The sequence below is a fragment of the Ceratosolen solmsi genome, unplaced genomic scaffold (assembly GCF_000503995.2).
Source record: "Ceratosolen solmsi marchali unplaced genomic scaffold, CerSol_1.0 scaffold108, whole genome shotgun sequence".
Taxonomy (NCBI): Eukaryota; Metazoa; Arthropoda; class Insecta; order Hymenoptera; family Agaonidae; genus Ceratosolen; species Ceratosolen solmsi.
Window position 1 is genome coordinate 255,358 of NW_011948461.1, and position 15,436 is coordinate 270,793.

Consider the following 15,436-nt stretch of genomic DNA (forward strand, 5'->3'; position numbering starts at 1 on the left):
TCCTTAATGGAAGGTTAAAAATAAACGGTCAAATTAACATGTTCATTGTTTGCTTGACTGGTACTGGCTTGAGGTTCTGTTGTAATTTCTATATTATCCATTATCTAGTAAAATAAAAATTGAAAATTAATTTTTTGTTTAACTATGCATTAAAAATATAATATAAAGAAAATACAATTTGCCATAATTATTCACAAATACAAAATTACAATGTTTCATATTTACAACATAATTATTATGACATTCAATCGATTTGATAATTTAAAACTATTTATTTGTTTAGAATTAGACACCAGTTTAAAAGTATGGATAAGTGGGAGTGGTAATGTTTTAATTCCATTTTTAACACATCTGCTTTTCCTGCTGTTCATTGCGTTTTATTTTACAAACTACACTATAATGATTCTAAGTTGGTGATAAGAATCGTTGAAATTTTACAGTTCCGTGGTGGTTGCCACATGGTGTTAGCATGCACTATATGTAGAAGTAGGAGGTCGTAAATCTCTGGACACTTCTTCGTGTAGTGCCACGTGGTGGTCACCTCATTGTAGTCTCCTCCTTGAGAAAATATGCGTTAACACTGAGTATGAGAAGTCTTGCAACAACTTCGTGCTCTTGGGCACTATGTATGCTGTTCTACTTGAGTAGTTGTGTGAAACGGTTGTGTGTAGCTTCCTTAGCGGCTTTACGAGAGTGTGCGATGGTACCTAGCATGAAAAGGACGCGACAGCTTCTAGGAGTATCCTTCTTCCTCTTAAGAGAGCGCCTCTGTCTTGTGGCGTCCCCGATAAGAGAGCGCCTCTTCCATAGCGTTCCCTCAACGGGAGCGCCTGTGTTTCTAAGTGACTAGCTTATGGCTGACTAACTCTGACTAGCGCCTGTCTTGACGTTTGCTTGCTTTAAATATTCACGCGACAGGACAGTTAGAACTCACAACAATGGAGGCAATTGTTGTGCTACAAGCAGTGGATACAACTATGCACTTTATTTTTTCTTTTGGATATAACGTCTTTTCCCCCTAATGGCTAACACTCTTGGGCTTTCCCCAGATGTTTGAATGACTTGGGGTTTTCAGATGTATAACAACTTGGGTTTTGCCAGATGTCTAATGACTTGGGAAGGGTTCACGCAATTTCGAACATTATTAAAACACTACCTTATACATTTTTTATCCAAGAATTAATTTATATTGAAAAAGACTATTATAAAGCAATTATTTTTTAAAAATATATTTTTATATATATTAGAATTAAAAAATAATTAGTAAAAATTATGAAACTACTTTTATTCGATTTCATAGACTTTACTATTTAAATGTTATTGTTTTAAAATCATTCATCCTTATTTTTTAACATTATTTTTTATTGAAATTGAATTCTTTATTGAAAATCAGTTTCAACGAAGACTTTCGCAAAATGTTACTACTGCAACTTTCGAACATACATACTGTTCGAAAATATTTAATTTTCTGGCACGAACTGCCAATGTTCGATAATGCAATTTAATCTGTCGCCCGCCTTGGCCGATGCTTAGGTAAGAACTTAAATCGAAAAGCTGTAGAGATATACAGTGAGTGAAGATGTCTAGGATCAGACTAAAAACCTCCTGTTGATGTTAGGTGGAGGTGTTGCTGGCAAGTGGAAGGGGAAATGCAATTATTCAATTCTACACGCAATGTTTCTTCACTTTCCTTTATTAAATACAATAATATAATAAATAGTTAATGGGAATAAAATGTAGGAATAGGATGGAGTGAGTGAATAATTTGATGAAGTTTCTTCAATTGTGTTATATGCTGAGGAGAGTGTGTGTACTCTCCGTGATGTGAGGCGTGACTCCTTTCCTTCCGAGAAGTTCCGCTATAGTAGTATGCGAGAGCCGCCGCTGTCGGTGTGATCCGTTAATACATGTAGTAGTATAATTTCAATAATTTCACTCCCGATTATGTTTGCACTAGCGCTTTATGAGTTTAAATTTAGTTAAAGGATTCTAACAGTGTGGCGTTACTATTGGATTGTTAGAGTGCTTATTGTTTGATCATTACGTACATGTATCGCTACAGTGAGTGATGACTGTAGTGTGAAGCGTGATGATTGAATAGTGAGCCCGTCGTGGTGACTGCGTAATTATTACTAGCACTGAGCGCTGAGTGTCAAGCGCAGCCCTTAAATATTCTCGTAGTAGTTTGCGACGCCGGTAACGATCCGGTGTCTGTTGCTATTCCGATATTCTTCGTGACGTCAATAGGATATAGCCTTGGAAGATTCATCGGTATTACTTTTCAGAATTGTAACCGTATATTCGAGTTTTCAGAGTAGAAAAATTTCTCGAATTCGCTGGCTTGTGTTTATAAACAAACTATCCAGGAGCTCCTACCTCTTCCACTTTTGTATTACGCTTTCAACTGTGTCAATCCATAACAGCAGACTTTATTAAATATTGTTTATTATGTTTTATTGACAATTAGATTATTGACGAATTGAATTCACTTCTCAGGAGAGAGTGAACTATGTTTAATCACAACGATGTAGTTGCTCCTTGTCGATGGTGACGATATTGTCGCTGACCTTATAAGGATCAACAATGGATTATGTACACTCCTGGAAGAGGAGTATGGCTAATCTATGTAATTGAGGCCTTGCTAGTGTTGTAAGGATTAGCAAGAAGTTGTGCATACTCAATTGGAGGGAGTATGACTGTTCGAAATTTAATGTTTATTTTATGGCTCGAACTGCCAATTCAATAGTTCAGTGGATTAAACTCTCTCCATAGCGATTAGGAAGACGGAGGCACAAGTGGAAGAGCTGAAAAGTATAATGTAATGTATTTTGAGTTTAATTATTGTTTATTCAGGTTATGAATTATAATAAGATTGTACCGTTGTTGGTTGCTTTAATTGAGATAGAGAATTATTCTATTGTAGTGGTGCGAGTTCTTTCTTGTGTTCTTGATTGTTGTTGATGCAATGGAGGTTATGTGGATCTTCAATGTAAATTTTATGCTGATGTTGTAGGGATCAGCATGAGTTAGTTGAATTAGTCTTCATGAGCATGGGAAGATGGTAATGGTAGTGGTAATAGTAATCAATAAGAATTCGTAGAGAATGCAAACACGATTTTATAGGGGCGGAAAAAGTTTTTAGGAAGTAATTGTTACGTAATTCGAACCTACTCCAACGGAGAGTGGGACTTTTTGAGTGTTAGTCACAGGCATGAAAATTGAATCAGAATTAGTCCCTTCAAAGACGGAAGGGACTTATTACCGACCTTGAATGGCTGAACTCGAACCTCGATAATGTAAATAAGCGAAAAAGGCGAGCGCACAGTCTCAGCCCTGTGTGGCCTATTAGACGGTATTGCGTCACCGACTTTAGTGGGGATGAGTTCTAGCCCTGACAACATGCATACATGTAGAAGGTGGTTTTTACGGTCTCAGTCCTGTGTAGCGTCTGAGAGCGCATTGTGTGGGTTTGAAGTATTGCGCGCAGCTTGATTTGAGCGAGAGCGACTAATTTTGTACAATTAATAGAGAGGAGGTACCTTATGAACTACCGTATTGGTTAGCCGGTTTGGAGGCATGTTTGGCGCGCCTTATTGATTACGATTCCAATGGCTTCACTGTTCGATTGCTACCCAGGTTGCAATATATTCTTATAATGTCGCACGTATGCCTTTTAGATAGATTGTCGGAGATTTAAGTTGAAGCTTGTGTTGGCGCAAGTGATACCGATATATGAACTGCACTAACTAATAATAACAAATCAATGAACGAGGTGTATGATAGTTAGATTGATTGTTAGATTAGAGAGAAGCTTGGGATTATTCTAGAAGCTTCATCGATGTTGCTATGCGGAAATATTGTCGTATATTAGACGTTGCGGTGTAGGAAAATTCTTGGAATCGCTGAATCGTATTTACAAACAAGCGTTTGTAACTCTCCCATTTTGAAATTTGAATTAAGTTGCCTCAATCCCAAACAATGACTTAGTTATATAATAGTTACCCTCAATAGAGACTACTGGTATGCATTCGTGATAAGGAGTACTTCGATACCATGCTTCTTGTAGTCGAATATTTTCTTGTATTGCAGTGAGCATCTTTGACTGCTTGTTAATTGTTGCGCATCGTAGAATGACGTGTGTTCCTTGTGTAATGGCTTCACTGAGAGAGCGTGATTGAGTGAGCAGCTCCTGAGTAATTAGCTCATGGCCGAATAACATAGAGAGAGTGTCTTAACGCGTGTTTCCTTTATATATCCATACGAAAGCTTAGTTAGCTGGCAACAATGGATAGATCTTGCTATGCGGAGGTTAGATACACATTGTAGAACGTTTGACAATAACAAAGCTTTAGACGGTTGGAGAATTCCGAATAAGTAGAGCTTATAAATTTCCAAGAACTAGAAAGTTTAGAAAATTCTCGAATCCCGAACATCATAAGTACATTGCATAATCATAAACATGAACATATGAAATACGTTTGAATAAGACACCATTGATATTAGAAAAGAATTTTATAAAAATTAAATTATATTGTATTTTACAATTTCTTCTACGAAGCCATTAATAGAAAGTGAAGATTTGCATGATTTCATGAATACTTTTCTTAATAAAGATAATAATTATTCTTATAAGAATCTGTTGAATGACTGAGAAATATTTTTAATTATTTATTTTAAGGATTTAAAATTTATAATTTAATGTGCAATGTCATTGAGCTTTTTTTACACAGCAAATTTTATTTTTTAATTCACTTTTTAATAACATAATAAAATATATAATTTTTTACTACTATAGAATATTATATGCTATTTGTAATTATAAACCGTAGAAAATTTAAGAATTATAAATTTGTTCTAACTATTAATATAATATAAATACTTGGATAATCAAGTAAACGTATCTAAATTATCAGTATTTGAAATTGTACATAATTATTGATTATTGAAATATATACTTCGATTAAAATAAATCAAATTTGCATAATTTTCACAAGATTAGCACTAAAGAAAGCAACATATTTTAGATATTTGATTCTGAGTTTTGATTTTGAAATATATTTAATTGGTTGATACATTTAATACTTTTAATATATTTACGTAAATATTATATTTATACAAACATTTTTTATACAAAATTTTAATAATGGAAGATATAATAAAGAATATTCTAGTTAAAAACCTGTTACTATAAATGTACTCTAAATAAAAATTATGAAATAAGTATTTATATATTTTAAATTGTATATACATACAAATTTATTTTTTATAATATATATAATAAGAATTGTTTATAATAATATATATGGAAGCATTATTAGTAAAAATAAAATGTAAAAAAAATTATTAAAGCAATATTATATCATTTCCTGGCGCCTAGTTGATACCAAATACATCATGCTTATGAGTCAAGATAATTCTTTTATTATTTTATTTTATACGATAATATGTATACAGTTAAAAAATTAATTTGCATTTGAACCTAATTTAAAATCTTTAGTTTTTATGAAAAATAGTACAAACTATTATCGAGATTGAACTACAATGGAATAGAAGTAATAAAATGAAAATAAAATAGACGAACATATATTATTCATCATAATTACTAGTGTCAAATAATATTCAAATTCATAGTACCCATAAATACAAGAAAATCAATTCGAAATATTGATTAAAAATTTTGTATTAAATGGTCCACACTACAAGTATAGATCAATACAATTAATTATAAAATTTCAATTTCTTCATAACTTATATTTGAAACTTATAAAGCCTATATTATCATTAAAAATCAATATTAAAAAAATATGTTATTGAATTTATATATGCGACAAATCAAATTAAAATTTGTTTTATTAATTATTACAAATATTATTTTAACTTACTCTGTCATTATTATTCAAAGAAAGTGTTTTAATTTTTTTTGATATTGACTCAATAGGCCACGTTGGAGCTAATGAATCAGGAGGATCGCCTGAAAAGTTAGACGAATTTTGAGAGCACGTTTCCATATTATCCACGTTATTTTGAAATCCTAGATCATTCATATTTTGTACAAGACCACCAATGTTTGGTATATTTGATGTTGCACATAAAGTTGGTGGCTCAGTACCAGGAGCTACTTTGTGTCTTGAATAAAACGGTATTTGTCTGCTTGATACGATACCTGAAATTTTACTATTATTAATTATATACTCTAATGCTCAAAATATGCTAATGAATATATTTAGTATATAAAAACTAAAATAATTAAACAATAAAAATACGTTTTCTAAATTATATACATACATTTTCTAAAAATATTTAATTTAAGTCTTAATTAAGTTCATTTTATTAATATTCTTTAATAAATTAATAATAGAAAATAACAATAATGTATCAAAATTTAAAAAATACATAATATTCAAATTATTAAAATCAATAATTATTAATATAATCAATATGTTTGAAATTGAGAGAACCCTTCTCAAGTCGTTAAACATCTGGCAAACCCAAGTTAGACATCTGGAAATAGTCATTATACCAAAAAATTAAAAGTTAATAATACACAAACGCATCCGCTGTTATCAAGTCTAGCCATATTATCGCTTGGATAAGCCAAGCAAGGGCACTTCAGTCAGGGGTCTTCTTGGCTGGAAAGCCACGAAAAGACTACTCTCTCTTATTAAAGGCGCAGCCGCTAGAGGTACTACAAATAGAAAGGCACTCCAAAGGCGATCCAAGTAGAGATACCGAAGCCAGAGGTACTCTGATTGGAGAAGCCAAAGAAATAGGTGTTCCTAAAGTGGACGCCATGGTTAGTGGAATGCATTTAAGGAAGATGAACATAAGACAAACTCACTAGTGGGTCGTCCAGGAAGGAAGAACTCTCTATCACAAGGGACGTCATGGAGGACGGTGCTCTCTCTCAAGTACCCAGTATCAACGAGTGCACTTCAATGGTCAGAGTCGCTACGGAAGGTACATGCAAAGCTTTATACTAAATAGAGATATACTCGTGCCTCAAGCGCACGAAGCAGTTGCAGGCTTACCTACACTAGGTGCCAACAAGCGCGCACACTCTGCTGATCTACTACTGCAGAACTACTACAGAGGAAGAGACACTAAACAAAACAGTACACGTAACAGCTTCATACTAAATAGAGTTTATACAATAGGGTCGAAGGGTACGAAACCGTTGCAAGACTTAAAGGATCCAGTGCCAACGAGCACTTCTCAAGGAGGAGACCATAATGAAGTCACCACCGGGTGGCATACACGAAGAAGTAGCAACAGATTTACAACCTCTTTCTTCTCAGTATAATAATCTACTACCAAGTACATTACGTCAAGAGGATCCGGAGAATTATGACCTCCTACCTCCATATGTAGTGCATGCTAAAACCACGCGGCAATCGCCAAGGAACTGCAAGATCTCAACGGTTCTTATCACCAACTTAGAATCATTATAGTGTAGTTTGTAAAAAGTAAAACGCAATAAACAGCACAAAATGCAGATGTGTTAAATATTGAATTAATGCGCTACCCTTTCCACTTACAAACTTTTTGTCCCAGGCAACTGGTGGTTTTTAGTGTAATTCAAAACAAAATATATTTCTTATTAAATAATAATATTTAAAAAATTTTAATTTTTATTGAGAAATTATTAGTATAAATATATTATTAACATAAATATAATGTTTTATAATAATTTTGAAAGATTTACTTTTTATCGTCGTATTGTAGAAATCATTCTCCTCTCCAAAAACGGGATTATCAATATCATGAGATGCACAACATATATCTCTTGCTATTTCTAATGTATCTTGTAAAATAGTTGCACCCAATATATGTGGTGTAGGATTTAAAGCAGAAGGAACTACAGATTTTTCTCTATGTTCTGTTCCTACCGAGCTTAAAGATTCTCTACTTTTTGGCCTTTTACTATAATTGTAAAAATAATTATATTAAAATATAATAAATTTGAATAATTATTTTAATTAATTATGTTAAAAAATATTTTAAAATATAAAATATATGTTTGGAGGGGGCGTAATTCTAAATTTAAACCAAATAAAATAAAAATATCTCTGGAATAAAATTATATTTATATAACAATAAATGTATATAAGATAAATTTATGAATATAATAAAATTGTAGTACATTTGAAATACATGATCATAATAAAATATAAATATATTATTTAAATGTAACATATAAAATATTGTAAACCGATAATTCATTATATAATCCAATTAACGTCTTATATTTTCATTAATAAATGCTAGATTACATATCTGTTTTAAGAAATGCTCTTAAGTAAATACAAATAAGTTTTCAATTTATAATTGCATAAATAAATTTTATAAATGAATTAATATGAATTCAATTGACTTACTGTTTATAAATATATAAAATAAGAATTAAAATGATTACTCCGAGTAGTCCAAGAACAACACCAAAAACTGCTACTAAGAGAACACTACTGCCCAGCCAAGCGGGGATCCCTCTAGCTGCGAATGTTGTTGATTCAGTTTTGGGTAAGTGAACTATCACTGGTATCATGCTTGATCTATAATATAAATACATATTACGCTCAAATTATTGCTATACATTACATAAAACTGAAACATATCTTTGTTAAGAATTTGGGTTTTATGAATATTTAAAGGAATATTACAGACTGTTCAATTAAATATTACCTTGGCGGTTTACCAGTGTCAGAGGCAATGGCAACTAATCGTGCAATCGTGCCATTAAATGAACCCAGAAATCGTAACACTAATTCTCCATTATCATGTATTTCAAAAGATCTAAATATATAATTTTTAATAAATAATCATTGGAATATACATTTAAAATTGTTATAAACAAAATATTTATATTACCTTGAATCAGGTCCTCTTAAAGCCAATGAAATTTTATCCCCTCTATCACCATCTGCAACTTCAACCTTACCTGTTAATAATAATAAAAATATTCATTTTTAAAAAAATATAAAAACAGATAAATTTGAAAATGAAGATATAATTATTTATTGAAGAGTTAATTGATTTTATATAAATAAACTATTGAGTATTGTTACGGATCGAAAAGTTGAAAAGCGAAATACAAAAGTGGGAGAGGTATGAGCGCGCGATTCAGTTATTTAAATAAAACAATGTCCAACGAACCTTCCAGGTTATGCCCTATTGACGTCACGACCAATATCGCCATAGCAACAAACACCGGCGTTTAAAGACTAGCACGATAATATTTAAGGACTGTGATTCATGCGCAACAGTCAGTTTTTGCCTCAGTCTAGTAACAATTACACAGTCATTATAACAAGCACACTATTAATCTTCAAGCTTCTTTCTACAGTTATCACTCACTGTAGCGGTATACATACGTTATAATCAAATAAGTAAACAATCTAACAAACAAATAGTGGCGCTACATTATCAAAATCCGTTAACTAAACTTAAACTAATAACGCGCTAGTGCTAACATAAAAACAAGAGTGAAAATATTGAAATCATACTACACATATTAACGGATCACACCGACGACTAAGCAGCAAACCGGTCCTCTTTAGAAAGCTTCGATACAACAGAAGCAGCTCTTACGCATCTACACTAAAGCAGTAGCGAGCTACCTTCGCTTAGACGACTTCGGTACAACAGCGGCGGCTCTAACGCATACTACAACAGCGGCGGCTCTAACGCATACTACAACAGCGGCGGCTCTAACGCATACTACAACAGCGGCGGCTCTAACGCATACTACAACAGCGGCGGCTCTAACGCATACTACAACAGCGGCGGCTCTAACGCATACTACAACAGCGGCGGCTCTAACGCATACTACAACAGCGGCGGCTCTAACGCATACTACAACAGCGGCGGCTCTAACGCATACTACAACAGCGGCGGCTCTAACGCATACTACAACAGCGGCGGCTCTAACGCATACTACAACAGCGGCGGCTCTAACGCATACTACAACAGCGGCGGCTCTAACGCATACTACAACAGCGGCGGCTCTAACGCATACTACAACAGCGGCGGCTCTAACGCATACTACAACAGCGGCGGCTCTAACGCATACTACAACAGCGGCGGCTCTAACGCATACTACAACAGCGGCGGCTCTAACGCATACTACAACAGCGGCGGCTCTAACGCATACTACAACAGCGGCGGCTCTAACGCATACTACAACAGCGGCGGCTCTAACGCATACTACAACAGCGGCGGCTCTAACGCATACTACAACAGCGGCGGCTCTAACGCATACTACAACAGCGGCGGCTCTAACGCATACTAGAACAGCGGCGGCTCTAACGCATACTAGAACAGCGGCGGCTCTAACGCATACTACGACAGCAGCGGCTCTGACGCATACTACGACAGCAGCGGCTCTGACGCATACTACAACTGCATCGACTCATCATACTACGGAAAGGATACACACTCCTCAACACGTAACAATTGAAGAAACTTCCTCTATTTTATTCACTCACACCTTCATTCATACAACTTACAATCATTAACTATTTATTATATTTATTATATTTAATAAAAGGAAAGACAATAAACATTAAAGGCAGTATTGAATAATTGCATTATCCCTTTCACTTGCCAGCAACACCTACACCCAACATCAAACGGAGGTTTTTTAATCTGATCCTAGACAAGTATTATTAATTAAAGTATTAGATATAATGTATTGGTATTAAACTAATGCAAAATGATAGAATAAATGTATGAATTGGAGTGTAAAATACAATACATTGGTAAAAATATTATCCAAATATAAATAATCGAAATATATATAGTAAACTCGAGTTAGATACGTATCATGAATAAAAAAGCATTTTTCTTTAGATTAAAATTATGGTCTTACCAATTATAGAGCCTTCTCTAATAGTTCTAACATGGAATTCATACTTAGGGTGTCGAAATCTGGGTTCCCACTCATTAACATCTTCTACAGAAACATTAATCCTTGCTGTATCATTCTACAATAATTATTATTTATTTATTATATTCATAATTTCAATATTTAACTAAATAGTTTTGAAAATTATTTAATACAAAAAATGTAGCAGCCAAAATCTATAAAATATTTCTATCTATAGTTCATACTAAATTATTATGTATAATAATTGTTAATAATAATTCTACATATACATTTTTAAACGTTTTCTTAATTTTAATTTAATTTTCAAAAAATGGAATTACAATGAAGTTTAATATGCTAATATTAATACATAGTGTACTATACTAAATACGAAAGTTTATTATGCATATCTAATAATTTAAATAGTGAAATATCGAGTGAAACAGTAATGATTATTTTTAGAATTGATTTATAAATTATTTGTATAATCTTAGAATAGTATATAAATCATATTTCTTAGGTTCCTATTAAAATCATTTAATTAATCTTTAATAAATAATTTTGTTAATAAAAATTGCATACATTATACTTACATTATACTTATCCATAACATGAACACGAAAACTATGATAAATTCTTCGTTCATAATCTAAATTACTTTTAAGAATTAATTCACCAGAATTAGTGATAGAAAACTTTTCCAAATCTTCATTGGCTCCTATAAGCCAAAATTTCAAATTCTATAAAATAAACATAAATAATTATAAATTAATTATATTTAAAAATAACGAGGTAATTATATATCACAAACTAAAATAGTTACTGGATCAATTTTATTGACACCTGCTGTAAGAATAATACTCCCTGGTGGTGTATTTTCAGATATACTTGCGTGATAATCTTCAAATATAAATCTTACAGGTAAACGACTTCTTCTAATCTCTAAAATATTTAAATAATTTTTATAATATTTTGTAAGTAAACCTTTATATATTCTTTTGTTTCAATAAAACTACTTACCGTTTATAAAATTATCTTTAATATTACTTTCTCTAGAAACTAGAATAGTTGCTAAGGCATAACGGTCTGGATTATCTATTTGTACAGCCTATTAAAACATCAATAATACTTTTAATTTTATTCACATGAACTAAATAACAAATTTTAGTTTATGCGTTAATTTTATGGTGAAATCAGACTGTATTATTTGAACATTATTTTAATTTTATTTATTATGCATATAATTTATTTTACAATCATAATCACATACTTTTATTACTAATATAGCAGAAGAAATTAGTTCATGATCTTGTAAAGGACGAGTTACTATAATATCTGCAGTTTCAGAATTCAAGGCGAGAAAGGATAAAATATTTCCCTGTATAGAATATTTTATTTGGGCACTTATTCCTGTATCTTGATCTATGGCTTTGATAGGTTCTGGATCAACTTGTAAAATTTTTCTCTATCAGAAAATTAAAATGTAAACTTAGTTTGATTATAATTATATTTAGAAAACAGTATTATTTTTGTAGTATCAGTATAATATATATATTTGTAGATTAATCTCAAATGAAGATATCTTTTTATTATTTAATGTGTCTTATAAATTATTAATTATGTATAGTTTCACTTACTGATTTTAATTGTAAAGGAATAATAACTTTGTACTGATCATTCAAGAAAATAGGATTTTGATCATCTGCATCAATAATATTTACATAAAGATTAGTAATGGACGATTGAGGTGGATTTCCTTGATCCTAATAATATATTTAAATTTTGAATATTAAATTAAATCCTTATTATTCTTACTTAGTTAAAATATCATACTTACTTGGGCACGAATTTGCACTGAAAAGTTATGAATATTTTCATAATCAAGGGGTTTTCGTAGAACCAATGTTCCTTCCAACGCATTAGCAAATATAAAAAAATCCTATATTATATTAAATTTTATTTAATTATAATAACAGAATAGAATATTATATTTATTTATAATTTTGATTTCTTTCTTCTCGTTGTATAACATACAAATGAAATTTGTAAAATGATTGAATTGTATACGGTAATGGAATTATAAATAAAAAAAAACTAATTTAATATTAGTAGTTTATTTATATAAAAAATATATTAAAAAATTTGTAAAATGTTGATACTATATACCATTCCTTTTATTCCAATTTATTAATAATTACACTGTATATTAAATTTAAATTGTGATCTATATTTTAATTATATCGTGAAAAAATAATTTAGATTGTGATCATACAATATTATATATTTCTTCGAATTTTTCATAAAAGTAATTGTTATTGGCAATATGTCATATATTTATGTATATAATATAACAAATACTAACTGCATGAGGACCAGGAAGAATAGAATATTGGACTGTTGAATAAGATCCAGGTTGATCAGAATCAATTGCTTTGACACCTTGTAAAACCCTAGTGCCTACTACTGTTACCTGTAGAGTGTTTTAAAAACTTTTAAAAATACTTATTGAAATTTAATTTTAAATCTAAATTAATTTACTATTTGTTATTTATTATATATGATTTATTATTTAAAAATATCTTATTACCTCTGAGATATTTAACACATATGGTGCGTTAATAAATTCTGGGACATTGTCATTGGCATCAGTTACACGAATATTGATTGGAATTACGTATCCCTATGTTAGATTAAATTATATTATATAAATTTATATTTCTTTCAAAACATTTGTATAAATATAAAAATTGTTGTAATTCTACGATCACTAATTATACAGTTGAAAATAGTTAATTTCGTACTTAAACCATCATCTTCATACTGTAAATTATACTTTAAATTACATTCACAAAGATTTTTTAAAAGTTTATAATTTATAAAAATAAAGAACTTAAGAATAAGTGAAGTACTCAGTACAAAATTATAATTGTATTTCAAAAAATAAAATAAAATTGAAAAAATATGAACAATGCATACTGGTTCTAAAGTGTGCTTTCTTTCGCAAATAGCATTTATGTATACACTGGCTGGTCCTTTTATTCCTTCCTTATCAAGTGGTCGCATAAGTGTTAGATTCCGTGAGTTTGGTATAAAAATAACTGGACTATCCTGTTCCTGAAGTTTTAAATCGATATTACCTTGAAGACCTGGATCACCAAGGACGCTAAGGACGCCGATTGTATCACCAATTTTAATGTCCTCGTTTACGAATAAACGAGCTCCTGTTTGACCATTTTCTAAAAAACATCTTGTATCTGAGACCACTGAAGTAAAGAAAATATAATTCAATAATAACTATATAACCAATGAACTATAACTTATAAAAATAAATGATGTTATTATAAAGAGGAAAAACGTAATTTTATACTTAGCCACAAATTAATTATTGTTTCTAAATTATTGCACAATGATAAATGTCTGCCATTAGAATGATTAGTGTATTGTGTTCCTTGCTATTTGATTAAAAATGACTAAATGGATGAAGGTCTATAACTCCATGAATACAACCAAAATATGAAATGAATACAATTTGCCGTAAATGTAACAATCGAGGTTTTAGTATGTTGCTTATTTTTAATATTATATTACATAAGTCAATTCACGTAATAAATAGAAGCCAAATTGTAGAGAATAGAAAAAGAAACGTTAAAGAACTGTCTAGGATTAGACTAAAACCTCCCAGTGATGTTTGGTGGGAGGATTGCTGGCATGTGGAAGAGAAAGGCGCATTTATTCAATATTAACACATATCGTATCGTGGCGTTTTTTCTCTTTATTTATTTGCATCTACCCTGACCTAGTGCGCCTGATAGTAAATGGTCACACTGAAAGTAAGAGGTAATAAATCTCTGGTACTTCTTCGTGTATTGCCACGTGATGATAACGTATCCAATATCTATCCTTGCAGCCGGTAATTTCTTGTACACCATCAGCTGTTCGCGGGAGCTTCGCGATCCAATATCTGCCCTTCCAATAAATGCTTATCACGACAGGTGCATTCACACCTTCAGAGCCTGGCGCTCTTGTTTGTTAGTTTACGATTTTATTATTGCTGAGTCTGACTGAAGTATGTTTGTATTTAGTAAACTGATTGACTTTTATACGCGGAATTTTGTGGCAGTTTGAGTAATAACGGGGAAATCTTTGGTGAGCAATAACTGATGCGTACAAAATGTACTCGCCGATCCGACTTGTTTTACCAAGATCGGTTCGAAGGATACCAATTGATGCCGTTGACAACTGGGAGATCACGAGTGTTGTGTGATAGCGATGAAAGTTTACAAGTGAAGGAATATTATAATAATTCAATATAAATATAGCTGGTATATACGCTGTTTATTTTGTTATTTATCCGATTACAGGGCGTGACTAGTATTACTTTTATTAATGATTGAAATGGCTCTTGAGGTGGATTAATGCGTTTGCAGTGGCAAACGTACACTCATTTAATGCAACGTGATGGTTTGAATATGAGCGCAGAATGGCGCAAAGTTTGATTCGTCGACATTCGCACTGTTTGTGAGATCACGTGCGTAGTTGAGGTTATGGTTTATAGTGTAGCGTGACACATGTAAT

General features: G+C 31.5%; 1 protein-coding gene across 1 annotated transcript; it reads right to left on the reverse strand.

Moving 5' to 3' along the window:
• Cad96Cb (protocadherin Fat 4-like Cad96Ca) lies at positions 1–14,790 on the reverse strand. Its single transcript, XM_011505522.1, has 17 exons — positions 14,652–14,790; positions 13,838–14,124; positions 13,449–13,541; positions 13,224–13,331; positions 12,699–12,800; positions 12,499–12,624; positions 12,132–12,326; positions 11,882–11,969; positions 11,685–11,803; positions 11,455–11,601; positions 10,865–10,979; positions 8,866–8,935; positions 8,680–8,790; positions 8,376–8,549; positions 7,703–7,920; positions 5,883–6,163; positions 1–104 (listed from the first exon to the last, which is right to left on the reverse strand). Exons 1-17 carry the CDS (start codon positions 14,788–14,790, stop codon positions 15–17), a joined length of 2,463 nt encoding a protein of 820 aa, XP_011503824.1. The 3' UTR covers positions 1–14.
• Between the last annotated feature and the right edge of the window lie 646 nt (positions 14,791–15,436).